Raw genomic sequence first — 19,431 nt, forward strand, 5'->3', positions numbered from 1 at the left:
GTACTCAAATAGGCCATTTATCATGGTTTATTGGGAGAAACCAAGCATCTATATGTCAAATCAGACATTCAGCACCCCCAGAGCCAGAATGGAATTCTCCATTGTTTCAGAACCAAATTTTGCGATGATTCGACTGTGAGATTGGCAGTCGCATCAGGCTCCTCCGAGCAAATCGTCAAATAGTCGATGATTCAGGGTCACCCCTAGCGTGCACCTAAAAATATCGGTATTCTAAAACAGTTTCCACGTACGTCCTACGCTGGTTTCCCTTTATAAATCACAGTCAACTCTAAATGTGGCGCATACATGCCTCTAAATAGTTAATGAAACGCCTCAAATGAATATTCATTCATACTGACATCATTACAAACGCAGACAGGAAAGTACCGTATTTTCCGCACATTATAAGGCGCACCTTCAATGAATGGCTTATTTTGAAACTTTTTTCATATATAAGGCGCACCACATTATAAGGCGCATAGAACAGACGCTACAGTTGAGGCTGGGGTTACGTTAAGGACCGCCTCTAAACTCATTGATGCTAAGTTGGCGTGCTAGCGCTGTCGTCTTCAGTGGAACAGTGATTGTACGGACTCTTCTACTTGCTGCTCACTGTTCAACAACCCACTGTTTGAGTTTGTCCTCTAGCTGTAGCCATCTCTCTCTGTTCCCTCGGAAACTCTGTTTAGTCTTCTTTACTTGGCGCAGGTCGTCTTGTTGCTTCCTCCACTTCGGCACCATTGATTGGTTCATGTTAAACTCTCTGGCTGCTGCTCTATTCCCGTGTTCTACTGCGTGACTAATGGCCTTGAGTGTAAACTCTGCGTCGTAAGCGTGTCTCTTAACAGGAGCCATTTTGGGCTCTTTACACAAACACACACATGGAAATGAAACGGCACGCTTCGCACAGTCGTATATCTCAACATGCACCCCGCGTTACTTCTTCTACGGGGGAAAATAGAGTCGGCGGCTGCTTACCGTAGTTGGAGACCTGTTGTGGCTCAATATTGGTCCATATATAAGGAGCACCGGATTATAAGGCGCACTGTCGGCTTCTGAGACATTTGAAGGTTTTTAGGTGCTCCTATAGTGCGGAAAATACGGTAATAACAAGACATAATAATCAATGTGAAGTTGACGTTGTTGTTGGAGAGGTGGAAAAACGGTAAAACTTGTTGTTTGGAGGGCACAGTGAGGACATTACCAATGAAAGAAAGGAGAGAGTGGAGACATGTTGCAGACACAGTTAATGCAGCGTCAGAAGGTCGGAATGGTACTGAAATTAAATGAGATGAATGAAAGCATTTTCATTCTCACTCAGTGCTCTTACAGCAACATGACAGCAGCAGTTACATTTGAGAAACGGGACATTGATGCAGAGAGAGCTTTTTTATATTCCTGTTCTCAGAGATCCAAACGAACCATGAGAACAGAACACGACAGTCGGAGCGGCTCATGAACCGCTCATTCTCATCTGTCAGTAAATCAGAGAGTGGGTGTCATTACACACTGTGATGTCATGCCACTTTATATCTATCCATTTGATTTGATTGATCTAAAAGCTACAGTCGTGGGGATTAATCTAATTTTAAAAACAAACAAACTGAAAACAAAAATAAAACAAACTAAATCCATACAAATAAAGACTGTATTAAACACTGATATATGTATTAAAACTGTGCTCCTATCTACCACACAGAGGCATCAATAACAGCATCAGTGTATAAACATTATTTGTCTTGTCATGCACGTATTGTTTATGAGAATAAAGTCCATAATATGAACGTATTGTTTAATAATTACAGAACATATTTATTGAGTTATGATGGTTTTTTCAAAGATATCTTCATTTGAATTATGTTTTTTCACACTGCAGAGAGAATCCATCAAACAGCTGTTAGTGTATTTTTGTAAGAATGGCTTTTGTGAATTCTTCATATGATTAAAGTGAGGCAATATTTCTGGTCTCAGTTTCACACAGTTTCTCATGTTTCATCCTTCTGCCGTCGGTGTCGCCACTTCTCTTTTCTCCTGTTTGTTTGCGTACGCCTGGGTCAGAGTGTGTGTGGTGGACCACACGTTCTCCCGTCAAGTTTGCTTTTTATAATCCCAAAGTTTGCTTAGAAAGTGCCGTGCGCCCTCTTCTGTGCGTACGCCACCTTTAGAAATGAGGCCCCTGGTCTTTGGACAGGAGAGCCTTGCTCACATCCTAAAAAGTCATTCAAACACACTCCAGGTGTGTGTGGGGATCTGCAAAGGTCGGCCCAGTTGTCACAAACACATGAGAGAGAGTACAAATCCAATCTTGCTTTGAAGAAATGGTTTGTGAGAAGGACATCTTGGCTTTTTGGTTTGGGTTTTAAATCCATAGAGCCAAAAGGTCAGGCATCTTTCTCACCTGTGAGGATCATATGATTCTTCAACTAAAAAAAAAGAGTTGAGGTGCGCAGATGTGTGTAGTGTATTATATCACAGCACATGTTTGATGTTGTCTTTATTTCCTTCCCACAGCTGCTCCCTCAGCGATGCACATGGCTGTATGTTATGAACAACGTGCTGATGTCTGTATCAGGTAACTAATCCTTTCAAATGTTGGTTTTATCAGAGAGCTGAGCGCTGGATGTTTTCTGTTATCTGTCCGCTGACCCAACAAGATGCCACCAGGCCCCTGCCACGCCCTTCCATGTTTTTTGGTCATGTCTGGCACTGGGGTCATTTTGGTTCTCCATTTTTAGGACATTTTCTTACAGTACATGTGTGGAAAAGATATCACTCAAGACCATGTTACTGGCATTTTTGGAACAACCTGTATCGTGTCCCAGCTCAAGGAGCTCCTGGGTGCTAATGAGGCAAAAGAAATGCACCATGGGCCCCTGACAGATCTGTTAATGGTTACAGAAATATGCCATAAATGAACTACACTGCAAAAGGTCATCTGATCTCGAATATGAAAACAGTGAAGATGAATAAGGTCTAGAAAAATACAGGGTTCGTACAGGTGCTTGAATTTTAGTGCTGTGTTTTTTTAAGGCTTGAAAAGTTCTTCCATTTTTGAGAAAGTACTTAAAAATGTTTGAAAATGCATCAGCTACTGTTGCAGCTGGAGACATGAACTTTACCAGAACGGAAGGAAGGAATAGGAAGTTAATCAAATATCTTATCCTTCTGTTATTACAAAACACATTTTGGTAGTTTATAGCATAATACCATCTCTTTTTACTTGATTAGTGAAGTGAAATCATTTCCAATATATATATATGTATTCGTAGAAATGTGTAATTTACCACAGCTGTCAGGTGCTGGAAAATCTTGAAAAAGGACCTTGAAAGTGATTGAAAAGTGCTTGAATTTGATCTTGGTAAAGGCGTAAGAACCCTTAAAATACTTCTGGGAGAGCTAGTGCAATATTAAAAGCATGGTTGTTGGATTATTGTGTTCACATCTTATCATGTTGAACAAACTAAAATCCCCTCCCCCTTTATAAAGAACCTACCTGCAGTAACTCTCCCTGCATCACCCTCACCACTGTCACCACTGTTAGTTTCCAGCTCCACTTCCTCTCATCTCTAATATGAAAGCAGTGCAGATGAATAAGGTTTAGAAAAATACTACACACAGACACACTCACTCCTTTAGATGTGGCAGATGTGTAAGAAGAAGAAGAAGAATTACTTTATTGATCCCGCAACGGGGAAATTGAATCACTCTTATTATTAATCATGTTACACACACAGGCCCGAAATACACACATGCACAAACAGGACCTATACATGCAATTAAGGAGAGATGTCAGAGCGAGGGGGCTGCCAGTGACCAGCAGTTTGGGATTCGGTGCCTTGCTCAACAGCATCTCGGCAGTGCCCAGGAGATGAACTGGCACCTCTCCAGCCACCAGTCCACGCTCCATTCATGGTCCACACAGGGACTTGAACCAGCGACCCTACGGTTCCCAGTCAAGTCACCTATGGACTGAGCTACCCGTTCTTAAGTTACATGGGTTAAGTTGATAGAAAAATCATGTTCTTTCAAAATCACCTTAAATAATGTTTTTAGTGTCAAATCACTTTTGTGCGTTACTGGAAAGTCCGCCATATTTGGGCTAGTCCTGTTAATAGTAATAACGTTTACCTGGCAAACGTGTTGAATCACAACATCAGTTTAACATCAACCAGTCTAAGGTTAGAAAATAGAATGATCCTCCTGGACAGAATGATTACCAACTCTCATTTCCTTTCTTTCTTTTCTTCCCCATGAGAAACAAATCACTTAATAAACTGAGCTGCTGCCTCTTCCCAAACAGTCTGAGCTGTTGTGCTTCCAAAATAAAAGCACGATTTCAACACCGAATATTTTTCCCTTTGCGGTATCATTTTTGGGTGGGACAAATGTGAGTGTCTCCAATATTGGAGGGGAAACGTCCGCCCTTGACTAGCACGAGGCCTTAACCTCCTCAAATAGAAAAGCCTCACCTTTTTATTATGTCCTGTAATGTGTTATTATTTGTTCTCTATCGTTATTAGGAATATGTTTTAGTCCTCATGGCACTATGTCTATATCGTGTATATTGTGGTTATTGAAATTCCCACTGAAAACAGTTCAAATAGAAAGTATCCATCCTGCAGGGAAGTCTTCCCAGCTGTATTCCCACAGTCTGACGGCTCTGTTTGAACAGAGAGGACATCTGCAGAAGAAACACAGCAGTCTGTCCCTCAGCACCAGCCGCTTCACTGACAGGATCAGCTTCAGGTCAGATATTTTTAAACCCACACATAGTGGCTGTTCGTGTTTGTTGCCATTGTAGGGGTTCTTACCGAACTGTGTTTTCTCTCTCAACCCACAGAAAGTTTGCCATATCTGTGAAGATCCCAGACACGAAAGGCTGTAGGAGATGTAGTGTAGGTAAGTGATGCAGACTGTATTCTACATGCTCTCTGTCTTTATTCAGCAATAACAACAGGCTCTCCACCTTTCTGCTCCCACAGCAAGAAACCCATACACAGACAGTACATTTCTGTGTGGGGCGGTTCCATCTGGCCTGGTTCTTCTTCTGTGGTATGAGCCTCTGCAGAAGTTCATGCATCTAAAGGTTTGTACAGACTCTTTAAATGCTCTTTTGTGTGATATAGAGTGCTTTATGTATTTCTGTCTGGTCAGCTCCGGTCATATTCAATCTATGGTGTGTTGCCAGGTCTGAACTAAATCAGGCTTTTTTCAGGAAATCCTGTTTCTTTAAGGATGTTAACGTAAGTCTTGACCATGTTACCATGGAAACTGATTTCTCCTTTCTGGTCGGATTAATTTTCAGACACAGGTCCTCACCTCTGCACTGTGGACGCGAGTCAATTTGCAGTACATGTCACATTTAACACAATATAGCTGCATACGAGAGAGTTTTCTCTTCAAAGTATCTGCAACATGATTATCCTCAAAGCAATTTCAGTCAAAAACAACTGGTCTGGTTGTTTGATTAGGAAGATGTTTCACCTCTCATCCAAGAGGCTTCATCAGTTCATATACGCATCTGACCAGGCTGGGACTGGTCCAAGTAACTGGTGTGGAGATCCAGGTATTTAACCTCTCACAAGGGCGATGATGTCACTGACACCCTTAGTGCTCCAAAAGCCCACGCCGTCGTTGGCATTTGGAGCACAAAGGTTGTCAGTGACATCATCGGCAACCAGTCCAGTTGTTTTTGACTGAAATTGCTTTGAGGATAACGATGACCTGGACGAATGAGAACATTCACAGGCTCTGCAACATGATGTTACAGCATTGCAACTTACATATTTTATTTTAAGCAGTTGAAAAGAAATATTCACAATATTCACATTGATCCCATGATCACAGCCGTACGGGAGAGCAAATTAGCAGTGAGCAAACAGAGGAGTTCTGTGGTGTAAAGCTGTGATTCCCATCTAGTACCGTAATTGTAGCCCGGGGGTTACTTCTGTTCTGCTAGAGGGTACTTGGAAAGATTAGGGGAACATTAAAACTAATTTGAAAAAGTGGAAAATATGATTTGATTTTCAGCTGTAACTTCTGAACACATGCTGATGTTATGTAATGGTGCATGAGAACTAGCTAGTTAGCAAGCTAATACAGAAATTCAGTTTCAGGTAGCTGAAGGCAATGGATAAATGATGGACATATGGGGAGCGTACCTATGTTACCTTGGTCCTATGTTCCCGTGTTCTATGTTCCACGCTTGTGACTGGGGAACAGCTGAGCTATGTTCCCCGGTCTGTTATTTTTTTCCACATTCAGTGCTGAACTCCACGGCAAATAGGCCGATGTGGACCCTTACACTACCCCCTAACCCTGAATTAAATCAGCGAAGACAGAGGCTTATGCAACCGGAGGACGTAGGGATAACCCTGAAATATGAATTTAAAAGTTACGGCTAAGCAGTTAAAATAATCAGTTAAAATTACAGATAAACTGTTAAGCTCAAAGTAATGAGTAAATGGCTGAAGAAGTAAGTTCAAAGTCAAAGATAAACTATAGAAATAGTTAGCAAAAGTAATGGATAAACGGTTGAAATAGTTAGCTGAAAGTAACACATAAACAAACAGCTAGCTAAATGTAATAGATGAAATATTCATCTAAACAGAGCTTCAGTTCAAGTACGTTCCTCTGCCAGGACTGTGAGGGTACCTTAAACCAAAGTGCTAAGGAACCATTGTGAATCTCTACTCTCGAAGTCATCATTTACGTGACCTGCACATTCTGTAGCATCAGGATGTGGCTCATTATTTCAGAATAAAACATGCATTATTTCACATTGAAAGCCTGGTAAACAGCCTATCCAGTATCTATAGAAATGGGTTTTCCCCCCTAAAATAGATATTATCTGTTTGTGGCAGTGTATATGTGGAGAATTGTTTCTGACCAATTTTCTTGTGAAACCCTGAATACAGGTTTTTATCCATCCCATTGTTAGTATCATGGAAGCTGACTGGTGCTCTTTGTGTTTGACTTGCAGCACATAGCCATGAGGCTGCCTGACTCTCTGCCCATATTTGAGCTGCTGGTGTTGGTGACGGATGAGTTTCCCCAGCTGTGTGTTGGGGTGAGAGACTGTAGTAATGGGAAAGGCCCAGTCAGCCAACAGCTCAAGTTTGATATTATAGAGCTGAACAGCACCCCTATTGCAGCACCAGGTAGGATGGACTGCTGTGTGTCTCCACTGTCTGTTCACAGAGCTCTGCTTCCAGCCTCAACTCAACTCTCCTCTTTGTGCGTCTCTTTGCAGATAGTGGAGCACTCATGGCAGTACAGGTAACCCAAATGGACAGAGACACTGTTCTCATCGCATTAGAAAGTAAGTCACTTCCATCCCAACACACACTCCAAGTCCTCCAGCCATCCCTCATACTGATTCATAATATACTGTTTGTCCATCTTGATGCTCATTGGACAGAAACGGTTAAGATAGTGAACCTCCGAGGGCTTCCATCCCAAGAGCTGGCTGCTGAGATGGTCTTTGACTTCCCCATCGAAACTCTAGGTAGAAACAATTCTGCGATCGTAGACACGTGATTGAGAAATGCTGTTTGTGACAGTGGAGTGACATGACATGTTCTATCAGTCTGCCTGCAGGACAGTGTGCTGGCTTTCTGGAAGCACGGCCTCAAAGGGAAGAGTTTTCATTCAAATGAGGTGATTCATTCCAAGGTTTCTGTCAGTGTGGGACCGAGCCTGTGTCATGACTTTGTCAGATTTGCACCATGTCTCTAAAAAGGTGACTTTCGTCTTTTTCTGCAGGTGACACAAGAAATTACAGATGAGAGTCGAGCTTTCAGAGTTTTGGGAACAAACAGGTACGTTTTCTGATAGTGCACTCATATATCCAACATTCCCACAGTCAAGAAACCTGTAGAAGTCATGGAACTTGAAAGTTTTGTAAAAGTAATGGTTTTTGGTGTTTAATTGAATAAATAGTTTCAGTAATCTTGCATAAACTTTAACCCGTTCCCCGCCTCTGTTTGAGTGCTGCAGCCTGACTGAGCTTTCCTCCTTGACTTTGCACAGGGACATCGTCCTTCAGAGCACACCGACAGACGAGCCCTCGGCACTCAGCAACCTCTACATCCTGACTGGACATGAGAGCAGCTACTGAGAGGAAATGGCTCCGCTTCTACAAAAGTCACACTGAAGGGAGGTGCAGTTGTGTTCTATAACCCAGGGGTAGAGACAGTGTCCTCCTTTAGCGAAACTGCACCAACCAGCACCCACTGATCACGCCGACCCTCTGCTGTGTGACAAATGTCAGTCTGGACTCCAGCTGCCTCTCTCAACTTAAACTGTACTGTAAGGAGGAACACGTGTTCAAGAGACACTTGTCAACATGCTAAGTGACTTTCTAACTCTTGTGTTTGCTGATTAAAGCTGCAAAAGCCAAGATTTGAATGTAAAAAAGAATTGATCCCACCAGCTCAAATCAAAGTGGCAGCAGCACGGAGGATGCCCTCCTGCTGTCAGCATGGACCTTAGGCTGTAGACAAACACAGACATTACATCCGTGACAGCACATACATGTTTCTGGACTGGTGTGTTGAAGCTTGTATTTGTTTACTGCCTGTTGCCATCTTTGTACAGGAACCAGAACATTTAGTCAAATCTGAGAACACCTGGGAGGAACTGGGCAGGGGTGAGAAAGCTGCGTGTGATAGGCTGGGACCCCTGTCAGTCAGTCACATGATCAACCTTTATATCCCATCAAAGGAATAACAAGCGTCCTAAATCACAAAGATGCACTGTAAAGGACCTGTTCAGTTGAACACAGTTGGACAGTTGCCTTTTAGGGGGTATGCACACTGGTCTCTCCACTCTGTGTGTGAACACACTGTGTTCATGTCATGGTGGAGTCACTGTAATTAACACTTTCACTTCACATCAACATCCAAGTCATACGACCGGAACACACACTATTTTTCTGAAAGCTCTGAATATAAGTCGGTGCTTAATGATACAGAAGCCAACGTTTGTGGCTGATTAAAGTTGTCTCCAATGCTCCCAGGCTGTAAAACAAATGGAAATCTTTCCCATCTCTACCATAAACCCCATGAGCCCTGAAGGCACCATATGTCACCAAGCCAAGGAGCATTCAGGGATTTTAGCTGAAGGGTCTTCCTCACTCTCAAACAGCAGCTATTACATTCTTTTTTGACTATTTCCACATGTGGTGTATTGATTAAAGGACTATGTGGGGTGTTCAAATGTTACTAGCTAGTACAGTAGATACTCTTATAATATTAAATAAGCCCTCTAGAAGAAAATACAGGCTCTGGTCGAGGCTAGATTAAAAAGAGGACGGGGCTTCAACTTCATTCTGTTCTAACCATGAGACAACATGTCAGTAATATTTACATTGTCAGCTTGAATATTACAAAGGGTGTGTGTAACCAAATTAACTTCTCAAATATATACTTATCCAAGACTGTGTCATATTCTGAAATTCACATTTAAATGTATTTAGAAGATGTGTTAGTGGAGCAGCACTGAGGTTCTGTGCCACCATGCTGAGAGCCTCAGGGCTGACTCATCCTGCTCAACTTTCTGAACATCAGGGCTCTTTTCAGTGCTGTCACTTACTCACTGGTGCCAAACACAGATTTAAAGGGATAGTTCAGCTTTTTGGAAGTGTGATTGTATGAAGTACTCAAAGGTTGAATATGTAGAATCTTCTTTAAAAGCTATATTTGAAAAAATAATAATAATAAAAATACACCCACGGGGCGTTTTGAGGGGTACAGATTTGCTTTTCCATAAAAAAATATATTTAGTCTGAATTAATATTTTTAAATGTTTTTGACGGGTTTGACAATATCTTTCTACCCCGTTCTGTTTCCATGGTAGCAGCCAACAGCATTGGGCGTTGCTGGTTGCCAGGGTTGTCTGTTGTTGGTTGCAGCTACTGTCGGCTGGCACTGGGTGAAATGGAGTTTGCCAATCCTGCAGCTGCTTCAGAGCCTCAGTGAAGGGGGCGTTATTTGTCCCAGCAGCTGAGTGAGCGGAGACGGGCAACAACCAGAGTCACTATAGGCCGAGCATTCACTCCATGGACTGAGAGAAAGGAGAGAAATGCCATTCAAACGCACGCCCAAATGGCTACGTTACTCCTTGATCGCTAACATCACTTTCATCTTTACTTAGCTGGAACGGCTAACGCTAGCTGCTAATGCTAACTGTCAGTCAAACGCCTCTAATCCTTGTTTTTATGGTGGGATTTCCCGGAGGGGACGGGTTCAAACAGGCTCAAACAGAATGATTTTTTGTTGTTGCCACTACGATCTTGAGACACAAGATGGCGCTGTTGTGCTCATTCTCCATATTCAACATTTAACCGACGTGTGTTCTACAGTAAATGATGATAGCATGACACCAGTTTGGAGAAGCAGATAGGAGTACTGAGACAGACGCTGCTGTGGACAGATTTGAGCTACCTTTAAAAAATCCATTTCAGTTTAAGTGTTCTCTATTTTTAGAATGTTTTTTTCACAGTTTCCTCAGAAGTTTCCTCTCTGTGTTTTCCTCTCTTTGTCATGATCACTCATTTTCATTTTCTGGTATTTGTTAATTCCATAACAAAGGTAAAGGCTGTCTGTTGGCAAGGTAAAGCAGTGAAAATACTTAAAATATGGCTTACATTTAAACCAATATTGATTTTTTTTTAAGGGGACTACAGAATGTTTAGTGTCAGGACTCCTGTCTGCTTCTCCAAACTGCAGCGTGCTAACATCATCTACTGTAGGAAACACACTGACTTTGGAGAAGAACCTCAAACAAACACACTTCAAAATATCTGAACTATCCCTTTAACCCTCCTCCATCTCCAGCTTTATTTTTCATTGAACTTTGGCTCAATGTGAATTTGATTACATGAGGTGCCATCAAAACTGAATGCATTTGGAGTGTACTTCTGTTAATTTGACTAAAATGTAAATTCCACTACATTAGAGTTGTGTGTGTAATATTTGTTATTTATGGAAAGGGAACTGTACAAGAAGCACCCACCTTTCCCCGAAAAATACTTGAAAGACATAATATGCATATGGATGTTTGTTTTTTAAGATGTTTTTATTGTTATTGTGTATATATTTTAAGTATATAACAATATAGTATGCTCTTATGGTATGGAGGGTTGTAATATGCACAATAAAGATTTCAATATCCTTTAAGATGAAGCAGATCATTTCAAAGATCATAGCCTCAGCTGGAGCTGCTGCGCCAGGCTACTGTGAAGTGTGACCGCCTGTGACTGTGAGTGACGGGGGAGAAGCTCCACAGCTGCCGCTGCTCGTTGGGAAGAGAAACCACAGAGAGAGACCACAGAACAGAGTCGTCAAACACAACGCTAGTCTTTTTTAACAAAGACAAAGTCTCTGGGGATCGGTAAAGTCTCCGGATCAGTTCAGAACATTGGAATGAAAAACTTGGAAAATGCTCCGCTGGATGTTTATTCTTCAAGAACACTGATTCGCTCATTTAGCTGTCAATCAGCTCATCCAATCATCATGCAGAACCCGAGCGTCCGGGCCAGCCCACTGTCCCATAGACCCCCAGAGACGCTGAGTGTCCGATGGGCGGGACAACGCCCAGCATTTATCCAATGAGCGTCTAGTTTGGCTGCAGTGGAAAAACCCGCTCTACTCTTCCCCATTGAACTCAGTGAAGCTGAGCGTCCGACTGTGTAAAGCGCTGTGGAGCTGTGGGGATGAATGAGAAGGAAGTTGCTCTAGTTACCTGTGATAAGGAGCTGATTCTGAACTAAAGATGAAGGATTTCTAGCGCGTATTTAGTCAATGAAATATACACACAGCAGCACATATTTCACCCCCTTTTTTTGTGACATTTTAGGGGAAGCTGAGCTTCCCTTGCAGTCTTATGCCAGCCTCTTTGTGTACGCTCTTGCTTTGTCAACTGAGGCTCAGTTTGGCAAAGGGTGAAAAAGGCTCAGAGTGACACTTCATCAGCTGGAGGATTCCACTGGGTATAGCATGTATTACTCATTGATAGGGGGCATGTTTACTGGATTACGGAAGCTTTACAGTGGGGTCACCGTGCAAGGGAGAAAGTTGATATTTAGTTTTTTGAAAAACAATTTAATTCAATTCAATTTTATTTATAGTGCCAAATCATAACAAAGTTATCTCAGGACACTTTACAGAGTAGGTAAAGACCACACTCTATGACTTATTTATGACTTACAGAGACCCAACAATTCCCCCGTAGAGTACGGTGGCAACGAAAACCTTCCCTATAACAGACAGGAACGTCAGACAGACCCAGCTCTGTGGAGGACGGACATCTGTCTGCACCGGTTGGGGAGGAGGAAAAGGAGAGAGAAAGAGAGAAAAGACAGACAGATGGACGGAGAGAGACAAAGACAGACACAAAGACAGACAGATGGACAGAGAGAGACAAAGACAGACACAAAGACAGACAGATGGACAGGGACAGAGACAAAGACGGACAGATGGACAGGGACAGAGACAAAGACGGACAGATGGACAGGGACAGAGACAAAGACGGACAGATGGGCAGAGAGACAAAGACGGACAGATGGACAGGGACAGAGACAAAGACAGACACATGGACAGAGAGAGACAAAGACAGACAGATGGACAGAGAGAGACAAAGACAGACAGATGGACAGAGAGAGAAAAAGATAGACAGATGGACAGAGAGAGACAAAGACGGACAGAGAGAGACAAAGACAGACAGATGGACAGAGAGAGACAAAGACGGACAGATGGACAGAGAGAGACAAAGACGGACAGATGGACAGAGAGAGACAAAGACAGACAGATGGACAGAGAGAGACAAAGGCAGACAGACTTGCAGAGATGCAAGCAACCACAAAGTAACAGTAACTATAATAATATCTATAATAATGTGAATATGACTTATATGTTATGGCAGTTAATACAGCAGAATAGTAGAAACAGGCACAGCCAGAGTGACCGAGCATGGCAAAGCTAATTATTATGACAACACACTGAACTTATTACAAGACTGTAAAGGTTTAAAATAACACTCGACGCTTTGAGACCAGAGGGAGGCAGTAATGCAGCGTGTAGGACGACAAATGCCATACAACACTGAAGAAGACGAAGAAGTAGAGAGACGCACTCCCCGTCGGTAGGTGGCGGCAGTGACGCGGGATCATGGGAGATATGGAGGAGAGACGGTAGCACAATCCGGAAGGATCACGGGGGCAAGCCAGCGCCATTTCGCTTTCCATTCATTGGCGTCGAGGCCTACGTCGTTTAATTGGTGAGTTAAAGAGAATACAGGTAAATCCTGAGGTTAACGAGTGTTTTTATCAGGTAGGCGATGCAACACTAACACTGCAGCGTCGTTATAAGGTTAGATGCGTCCTGAAAGCTCCCTGCAATGGTCCGAATTAGTACGTAGGCTAGGAAGTTGTTGGCTAATATATTAGCTTCCTGAATTCAAACTACTTCATTTCCCAAACTGCGCCATTACAGTGAAACACGAACGAGCGCTATTACTACCGTAAGTTATACTTTATACTATACCTGACTGTAGCGTCCGGCTAGTTACGCTGAGTAACGGAAGTGTCGTTTTAGCAAGCTAGCGCACAGGTAGGGTGTGTTAGCTGCGTAGATAGCACACAGCCATGCTAACGTTAGCAGACATGTTTACATATGTATGTCAGAAGGTAGACACGGACACTCGTTTTTTTTTTTTTTACTTTGTCGCCGTAAATGCACATTAACAGGCAATTAAGGACACAAACGAGTACAAAGAACCATCTTGAGATTGGGTCTCATCAGTCACACAGAGATAGCAATCTCAAGTCGCTTTTATGACTATCTGCAGATTCTGAGTCCAAAACTTAGACTTATCTGAATTATATAAATACTGTATATACATCAGGTTCCTGTTTTTCTTATTTTCTGATTTATACTGTTCATATTTTTCTATATTGTCTACAATGTATTGTCTCTTCGTGATGCTTCTATGTTTGCTATCCACTTGCTGCTGTATAAAGGAGCCCCCCTAATAAAGGAACATCTTATGAATCTGAAATGACTGATGGCATCCTCTAAATGCGGTGCAGGGCACGAAGGAGATCTGCACGCTGTTAGGCTCCTAATAAATCATTTATTTCTCTTTGTCTCGTTTCAAGGCAACGGTTTGATCAACAAGATCTTCCCAAGGCAAGTGTGAAATGGAAACCAAGAATGTGCTGTAGAGGCAGTAATCCACGGAGCACTATCTCCTGCTGGGCAGCAAGCAGGAGGGAAAGAAAACAAAACGCCACAAGATGGCGATTAGCGTACTTCAGAATATAGAAATCCATAAGAAATATAAACTACAGTGTTGCTGTGACAGAACCTGAAAACACTCGGTGGTTATGGGGTTAAAAAAGAAGAGTGCATGTGTCAGTGTAACCTCACGCAGTAGAGTAGTAATATAGTTAAGAGGTTAACAAGAATGAGACGGCATTTTAAAGCTATTTTGAACTTTCAGTATCTAGTCGGTGTCTTTGGATAGTGCTCATCTTAGCCGCGGTGTAGCCTAAAGTACTCAGGCTAGTCAAGTATAAGAGGTCGACACTGAAAATATAACTTGTGACCTGATGTTCAAGTACTATCTTCTTACACTGCTCACATTGTTCCTGTCTTATCGGTCACTCTGTCGCTGTTATACACCTACATATTGATGTCGCGAGGCAACTTTTCACCTCGACTACTATTCACATCACATTACAACAACGCAAGATCTCATGGGATGATATCTCGTGGCACCCCTATATATCGTATTGCAGCAATATAGTATAACTTAGTGTAATATATAACGTACATGTGCACCCTGCTCTTTGCTGTGGATTAGAGAGATAACGGTTTGTTGGTGAGTCCATGTAGTTTGTAAGCATTATGTTGAGGGTAGGGTAAAGAACAAAACGCCTCTATAATGCAATACAGTTCAACAGTAAGGCAAGCGGCATCCTCCTAAATGACTATACAGTTGAATCAAGCACTCTAAAGCGTTTTCATCAAATCTACCCTTCATGAAAGGATTCCTTACACCTCTGTTGTATTAGACTGCATTTGTTTTAGCAAGACCTACCCAATAAACTGGTTAAACTCAGTTATTAATTAAGCGCACCACTTAATTTACTTAATTGTTCACTGACAGTGCAGATGACCCACTCACTATTGGTTGTAGTTATACAGTAGAATCTGACACATTCTTCTAATTCTTCTAGGTCACATAGAACGTCCATCATGGTGAAAATCTTCATTGGCAACCTTGCCTGCAACTCCGAACCTGAGGAGCTGCGTGAACTCTTCGAGAAGTATGGGAAAGTCTCAGAATGCGACATTGTCAAAAACTATGGTTTTGTCCACATGCCCAACATGTCTGAAGCCGAGGAGGCCATTCAAAACCTCCACCAGCACCAGCTGAATGGCTGGCGCATGAATGTGGAGATGAGCAAAGGGAGGCCCAAGTCCACTACCAAACTGCACGTCAGCAACCTTGGTGAAGGTGTCACCACTGACGTCCTGCGGGCAAAGTTTGACGAGTTTGGCACAGTGGTGGAGTGTGATATAGTGAAGGACTATGCCTTCATTCACATGGAGCGAATGGAGGATGCCATGGACGCCATCAGTAAGCTGGACAACACCGCCTTCAAAGGTGAACTCTTTGGCAGGAGAGAGCTAGTTGTCTCGGCTGTCTGTTAATGCGAATTTGGATTCTGTTCTGTTGCTGTAGAGCTCTCATGACAAGTAAAACCCACTGTGGACTGACAGTAAGCACTTGTAAGATTTCAATGTCTTGTAGAACCTGGTGAACAGGCAGCGGCGTAAAATCTCTGCTCCTGGCGCAGCCGGTTATTTCGCTTTGCCCAGTGATTGTCGGTCAAATGTATTTAACGTGTTTTATAGTCGGTAAGAGCCTTTTTCGTGTCAGAACCCCACGGTCTCATGCGTGTTTTCTCTCTTTACAAGGCAAGCTGATGAGCGTACAGCTGTCCACCAGTCGGCTTCGCACTGCCCCCGGAATGGGAGATCATACCGGCTGCTATGTCTGCGGGAAACATGGTCACTGGTCGAAAGATTGTCCAGTCAGTCGGAACGGTAGCCACGGTGACGGAACAAGAGGTCACGGCGGCCAGGGCCCCCCACACGGTCCCCCGGGTTATGGCATGGGCAGCTTCGGAATGGCCTCACCTCCACCAGCTGATTACATGGAAGGCCCTGCGTATAGTCGGGCTAGTTACGGTGGTTTGCCTCCTCCCCCTCGTAGGCTCGGCGGCTACGGCTCTGAGCTGGGGGAGAGGTACGCAGGCAGAGCAGCAAGCTATGCTGAGAGGTCATCAGCTTATGATCATGACCGTCTCTATAGCAGTGTTGACTACTATGAAAAGTACAGAGCTCGCCCTTATGGCTCAAGCTATTTCGAGGATCGTCGCTTGTCCTATCTTCCCCCTCCCCCACCTCCCCCTTCCTCCCTCTCAAAGCTCTCCTCCAGTATAGATCCATTTGAGCGTCGGCCACTGCCTCCGTCTTCATCAGCTGCTGCATACTATGCACGGGACCGCAGCCCGATCAGACGAGTACCAGCCCCCCCGACAGGCTACCCCTACGAGCGAGCACGCCTGTCGCCGTCGTCAGGCTCCAGGGACTCCTACGCGGCTCCGCGGCCCAAGGATCAGTTTCCGCCACGCTATGCACCTTACTAAAGCCCATGGCGCCAAGGTGAGCAACGCAGACAACAATAAATTGCGGTTTATTCATTTCCTGAATAGTGACATTTTACTGGGGGGGGTAAATCCTGTTTCTGAAAAGGGAATTTCCTCTCTTTCTAGGTCTGTTTGTGAACTGCAGGACTTTTCCTTTCCCATCATTTCTTCAAGCTACACGATTCCATCGGCGAGTGTGATGCGCGGCAAAGCATACAAGATACAGAATTTAAGATTTGGAATTGTGTCGGCATCTTCCAGGAACCTGAGATGCCAGTTGCCTGCGGATGAATCGTCCTTTCAATTACATTCACATAACCTGTTTTCAATAAGGATAATTAGCAAACTGTTTATGATGTATGAAATAATTTGCTCGCGTGCTTTTTTTCTTACCCGTTTCTTCCTCACATGAAACAAATTGTTAAATTCATCAAATGTTAATTGTTTGGCTTTTGTTTGCCATTTAGAAAACAAGTTCTTGTCTCTTCAATATATGAAAATGACCTTCCTTTTTTGAGTGGAACGAAGGTAAACCAACGATGCATCAGTTGCTTAAAGTGCAGGAGAATATTCTGGGTCTTTTAGACGCGCCTCTGACACGATCTGGGAAAGTTATATGGATGTGGATGAAGTGAAATGTTTCTGGGGTCTTCATCGGTGTCCGTCAGTGTGCTGTGACGGTCTGCAACAATTCATGTACGTTTTGTTCAAGCTAAAAAGTACTGAGAAGTTGCTTCCTCTCTGCCTAAAAGGATGCAGCACTCAGTAAGCGGTTGGATGGTGCGGCACATGAAGACGACGATAGAGAAATTAATCCACATCCATGCAGCTGCCCTCGTTGAGTGTTCAGTTGGATACGTATTCGTATCTAAATAATCTCCAACATTCCAGCTTCATTCTTTCTAATTTGAATGTGCGGCTCCAAAAAAAAAAGTGTATTGACTACATTTGTAACACTTAGTGAGGTATCTGCTGATCTGAAGTCAAAATTCTTGAAATAAAAGTGACAGCAAAACAATGCCAGTTGACATGCACTGTGCAGCCAAGTCACATGTTGATTCTGTTTTCTTCCCACTGGTAATGTTGCACACTTCGCCCACAGCTGCTAACAGAAAAGAACCCTTCACCTCTTGAGTTTTAGTGCAGGATGTTGGTGGCTTTCGGATAAACGGATATAGAAATGTGAGGCAGGACTCAGGGCGTGGGCTGTTTCAGTCGTTACTCTTGAGGCACTTGCAGGTGCCTTTGTTTTGCATATAGGTGGATTTGATGTTTGTATTTTTCATACTAGCTGTAAAAGTACCAGCATACATTAAAAATCTAAAATGAATATCATTTTAATAAAGCCGAAGTTATTTTGGTGACATTTTCACTTCTTTGAACCCGATTCGATGGTATCTGGTGGTGGGTGCTGTGGAAGCACACCAAGTCATGGTTTAGAGCATGGGTGTCAAAGTGATCCAGTGAAGGGCCGTGTGGCTGCAGGTTTTCATTCCAACCAAGCAAGAACACACCTGGTCCAACAAATCAACTGTGTGGAGACAGTTCAGGTGATTGAGTAAGTCGAGTCAGGTGTGTTCTTGCTTGGTTGGAATGAAAACCTGCAGCCACACGGCCCTTCACTGGATCAGTTTGACACCCCTGGTTTAGAGCTTGTTAATGGCGTCAAACTCAGTATCAGTCTATAAGAGGTGTGCAATATGGATACAATCTAATGTCACGGTGTTGTCTTTAAGTCACTAGACATACTATGTTGAGATGAAGTCATTTTGGGGGAAATCCAATGAGACCAATCCACACACTCACTCTCATAAATGCAAAAGTCACAACATTGCCATTAAACAATCCTGCTGGTTGACTTGGCCCATCTTTAAGCCAGGCTCCTATGGGATATCACTTTCAGACCTCTGTTTAAACACAGCATAATGAAATCTGAGAAGAATTTCTGACATAGGATAGACACATGGCCTCACAGTTGTGTCTTATGTTACATCTGTCTAGATCAGTGGGCAACAGCCCGGGGCTTGGGATCTCTACGTGAAATACAAAATAATGTAAGAAACAGTGGAGCTATCAGGAAAGAACAAGCCATCACAGTCACATTTGAACAGTACCAGGGCCGGAGTGGGACTCATTTTCAGCCCTGGAGTTTCATACCTCAGACCGGCCCACTTTAGATCACGACCTATTATATTAAAATAATGTAATTATAACTTTACATGTTAAGCAAACAATAGCGCACTGTTCTCTAAAGCCTTGTAATTCCTACTGTAATTCTTACTATTACTAATGATCAAAAGTATAACGGGCCACTACTATCATTGGGGCAAAGAAAGTGGTTTTATTGGAACTGATGCTTGCTTGTTCACACACTAGCTCACCTGTTTCTTCCTCACCACTGGCTCCTGGCTCTGCCTCTGACTCTAAATCATAAAAATGTTCATAAATCTCGTCACAAATCTCCCCTTTTTCAAGTCAAAAATTCAAGTCAGTTTCATTATTGTAGTGCTGAATCCTCTATCATCATCAATTGCAATCTGGGTCCAATCAGCTCTCGTTTACATCTTCATACAGTGTTTGTTTACAGCCTGCGCGCAACGTGATTCCCGGCCAAACGTTAGCGATTGGTTATGGCAGACCCAGAGTGGCACTGGGCAGATCCAATAGTTTTAAATTTCAACAGACACCTGCCTTCCAAGTTAGTTAAAGTC

At 43.1% G+C, this 19,431-nt stretch overlaps 2 protein-coding genes across 5 annotated transcripts in view; both read left to right on the forward strand.

The window, feature by feature from the left end:
* The window catches only part of map4k2 (mitogen-activated protein kinase kinase kinase kinase 2), a 57,890-nt gene extending 46,721 nt beyond the window's left edge, over positions 1–11,169 (forward strand). For all 3 annotated transcript variants that reach the window (XM_083937435.1, XM_083937437.1, XM_083937436.1), the window contains 10 exons: positions 2,512–2,572; positions 4,623–4,746; positions 4,841–4,899; positions 4,983–5,086; positions 6,983–7,160; positions 7,253–7,321; positions 7,421–7,507; positions 7,589–7,659; positions 7,765–7,820; positions 8,032–11,169. In XM_083937435.1, coding sequence (XP_083793561.1) covers positions 2,512–2,572; positions 4,623–4,746; positions 4,841–4,899; positions 4,983–5,086; positions 6,983–7,160; positions 7,253–7,321; positions 7,421–7,507; positions 7,589–7,659; positions 7,765–7,820; positions 8,032–8,119 — 897 coding nt within the window. In that variant the 3' untranslated portion in view covers positions 8,120–11,169. The remainder of the gene's footprint in view (positions 1–2,511; positions 2,573–4,622; positions 4,747–4,840; positions 4,900–4,982; positions 5,087–6,982; positions 7,161–7,252; positions 7,322–7,420; positions 7,508–7,588; positions 7,660–7,764; positions 7,821–8,031) is intronic.
* Positions 11,170–13,220: 2,051 nt separating this feature from the next.
* On the forward strand, positions 13,221–18,022 carry LOC310964039 (RNA-binding protein 4.1-like). 2 transcript variants are annotated; one of them, XM_083937022.1, is made up of 5 exons: positions 13,221–13,278; positions 14,159–14,189; positions 15,242–15,672; positions 15,987–16,736; positions 16,847–18,022. In XM_083937022.1, exons 3-4 carry the CDS (start codon positions 15,261–15,263, stop codon positions 16,718–16,720), a joined length of 1,146 nt encoding a protein of 381 aa, XP_083793148.1. In that variant the 5' UTR covers positions 13,221–13,278; positions 14,159–14,189; positions 15,242–15,260; the 3' UTR covers positions 16,721–16,736; positions 16,847–18,022. The 2 variants fall into 2 exon arrangements, with proteins under 2 accessions (XP_083793148.1, XP_083793147.1); XM_083937021.1 differs by lacking the exon at positions 14,159–14,189.
* Positions 18,023–19,431: the final 1,409 nt, after the last annotated feature.

Source organism: Echiichthys vipera (genome assembly GCF_963691815.1).
Source record: "Echiichthys vipera genome assembly, chromosome: 22".
Lineage (NCBI taxonomy): Eukaryota > Metazoa > Chordata > Actinopteri > Perciformes > Trachinidae > Echiichthys > Echiichthys vipera.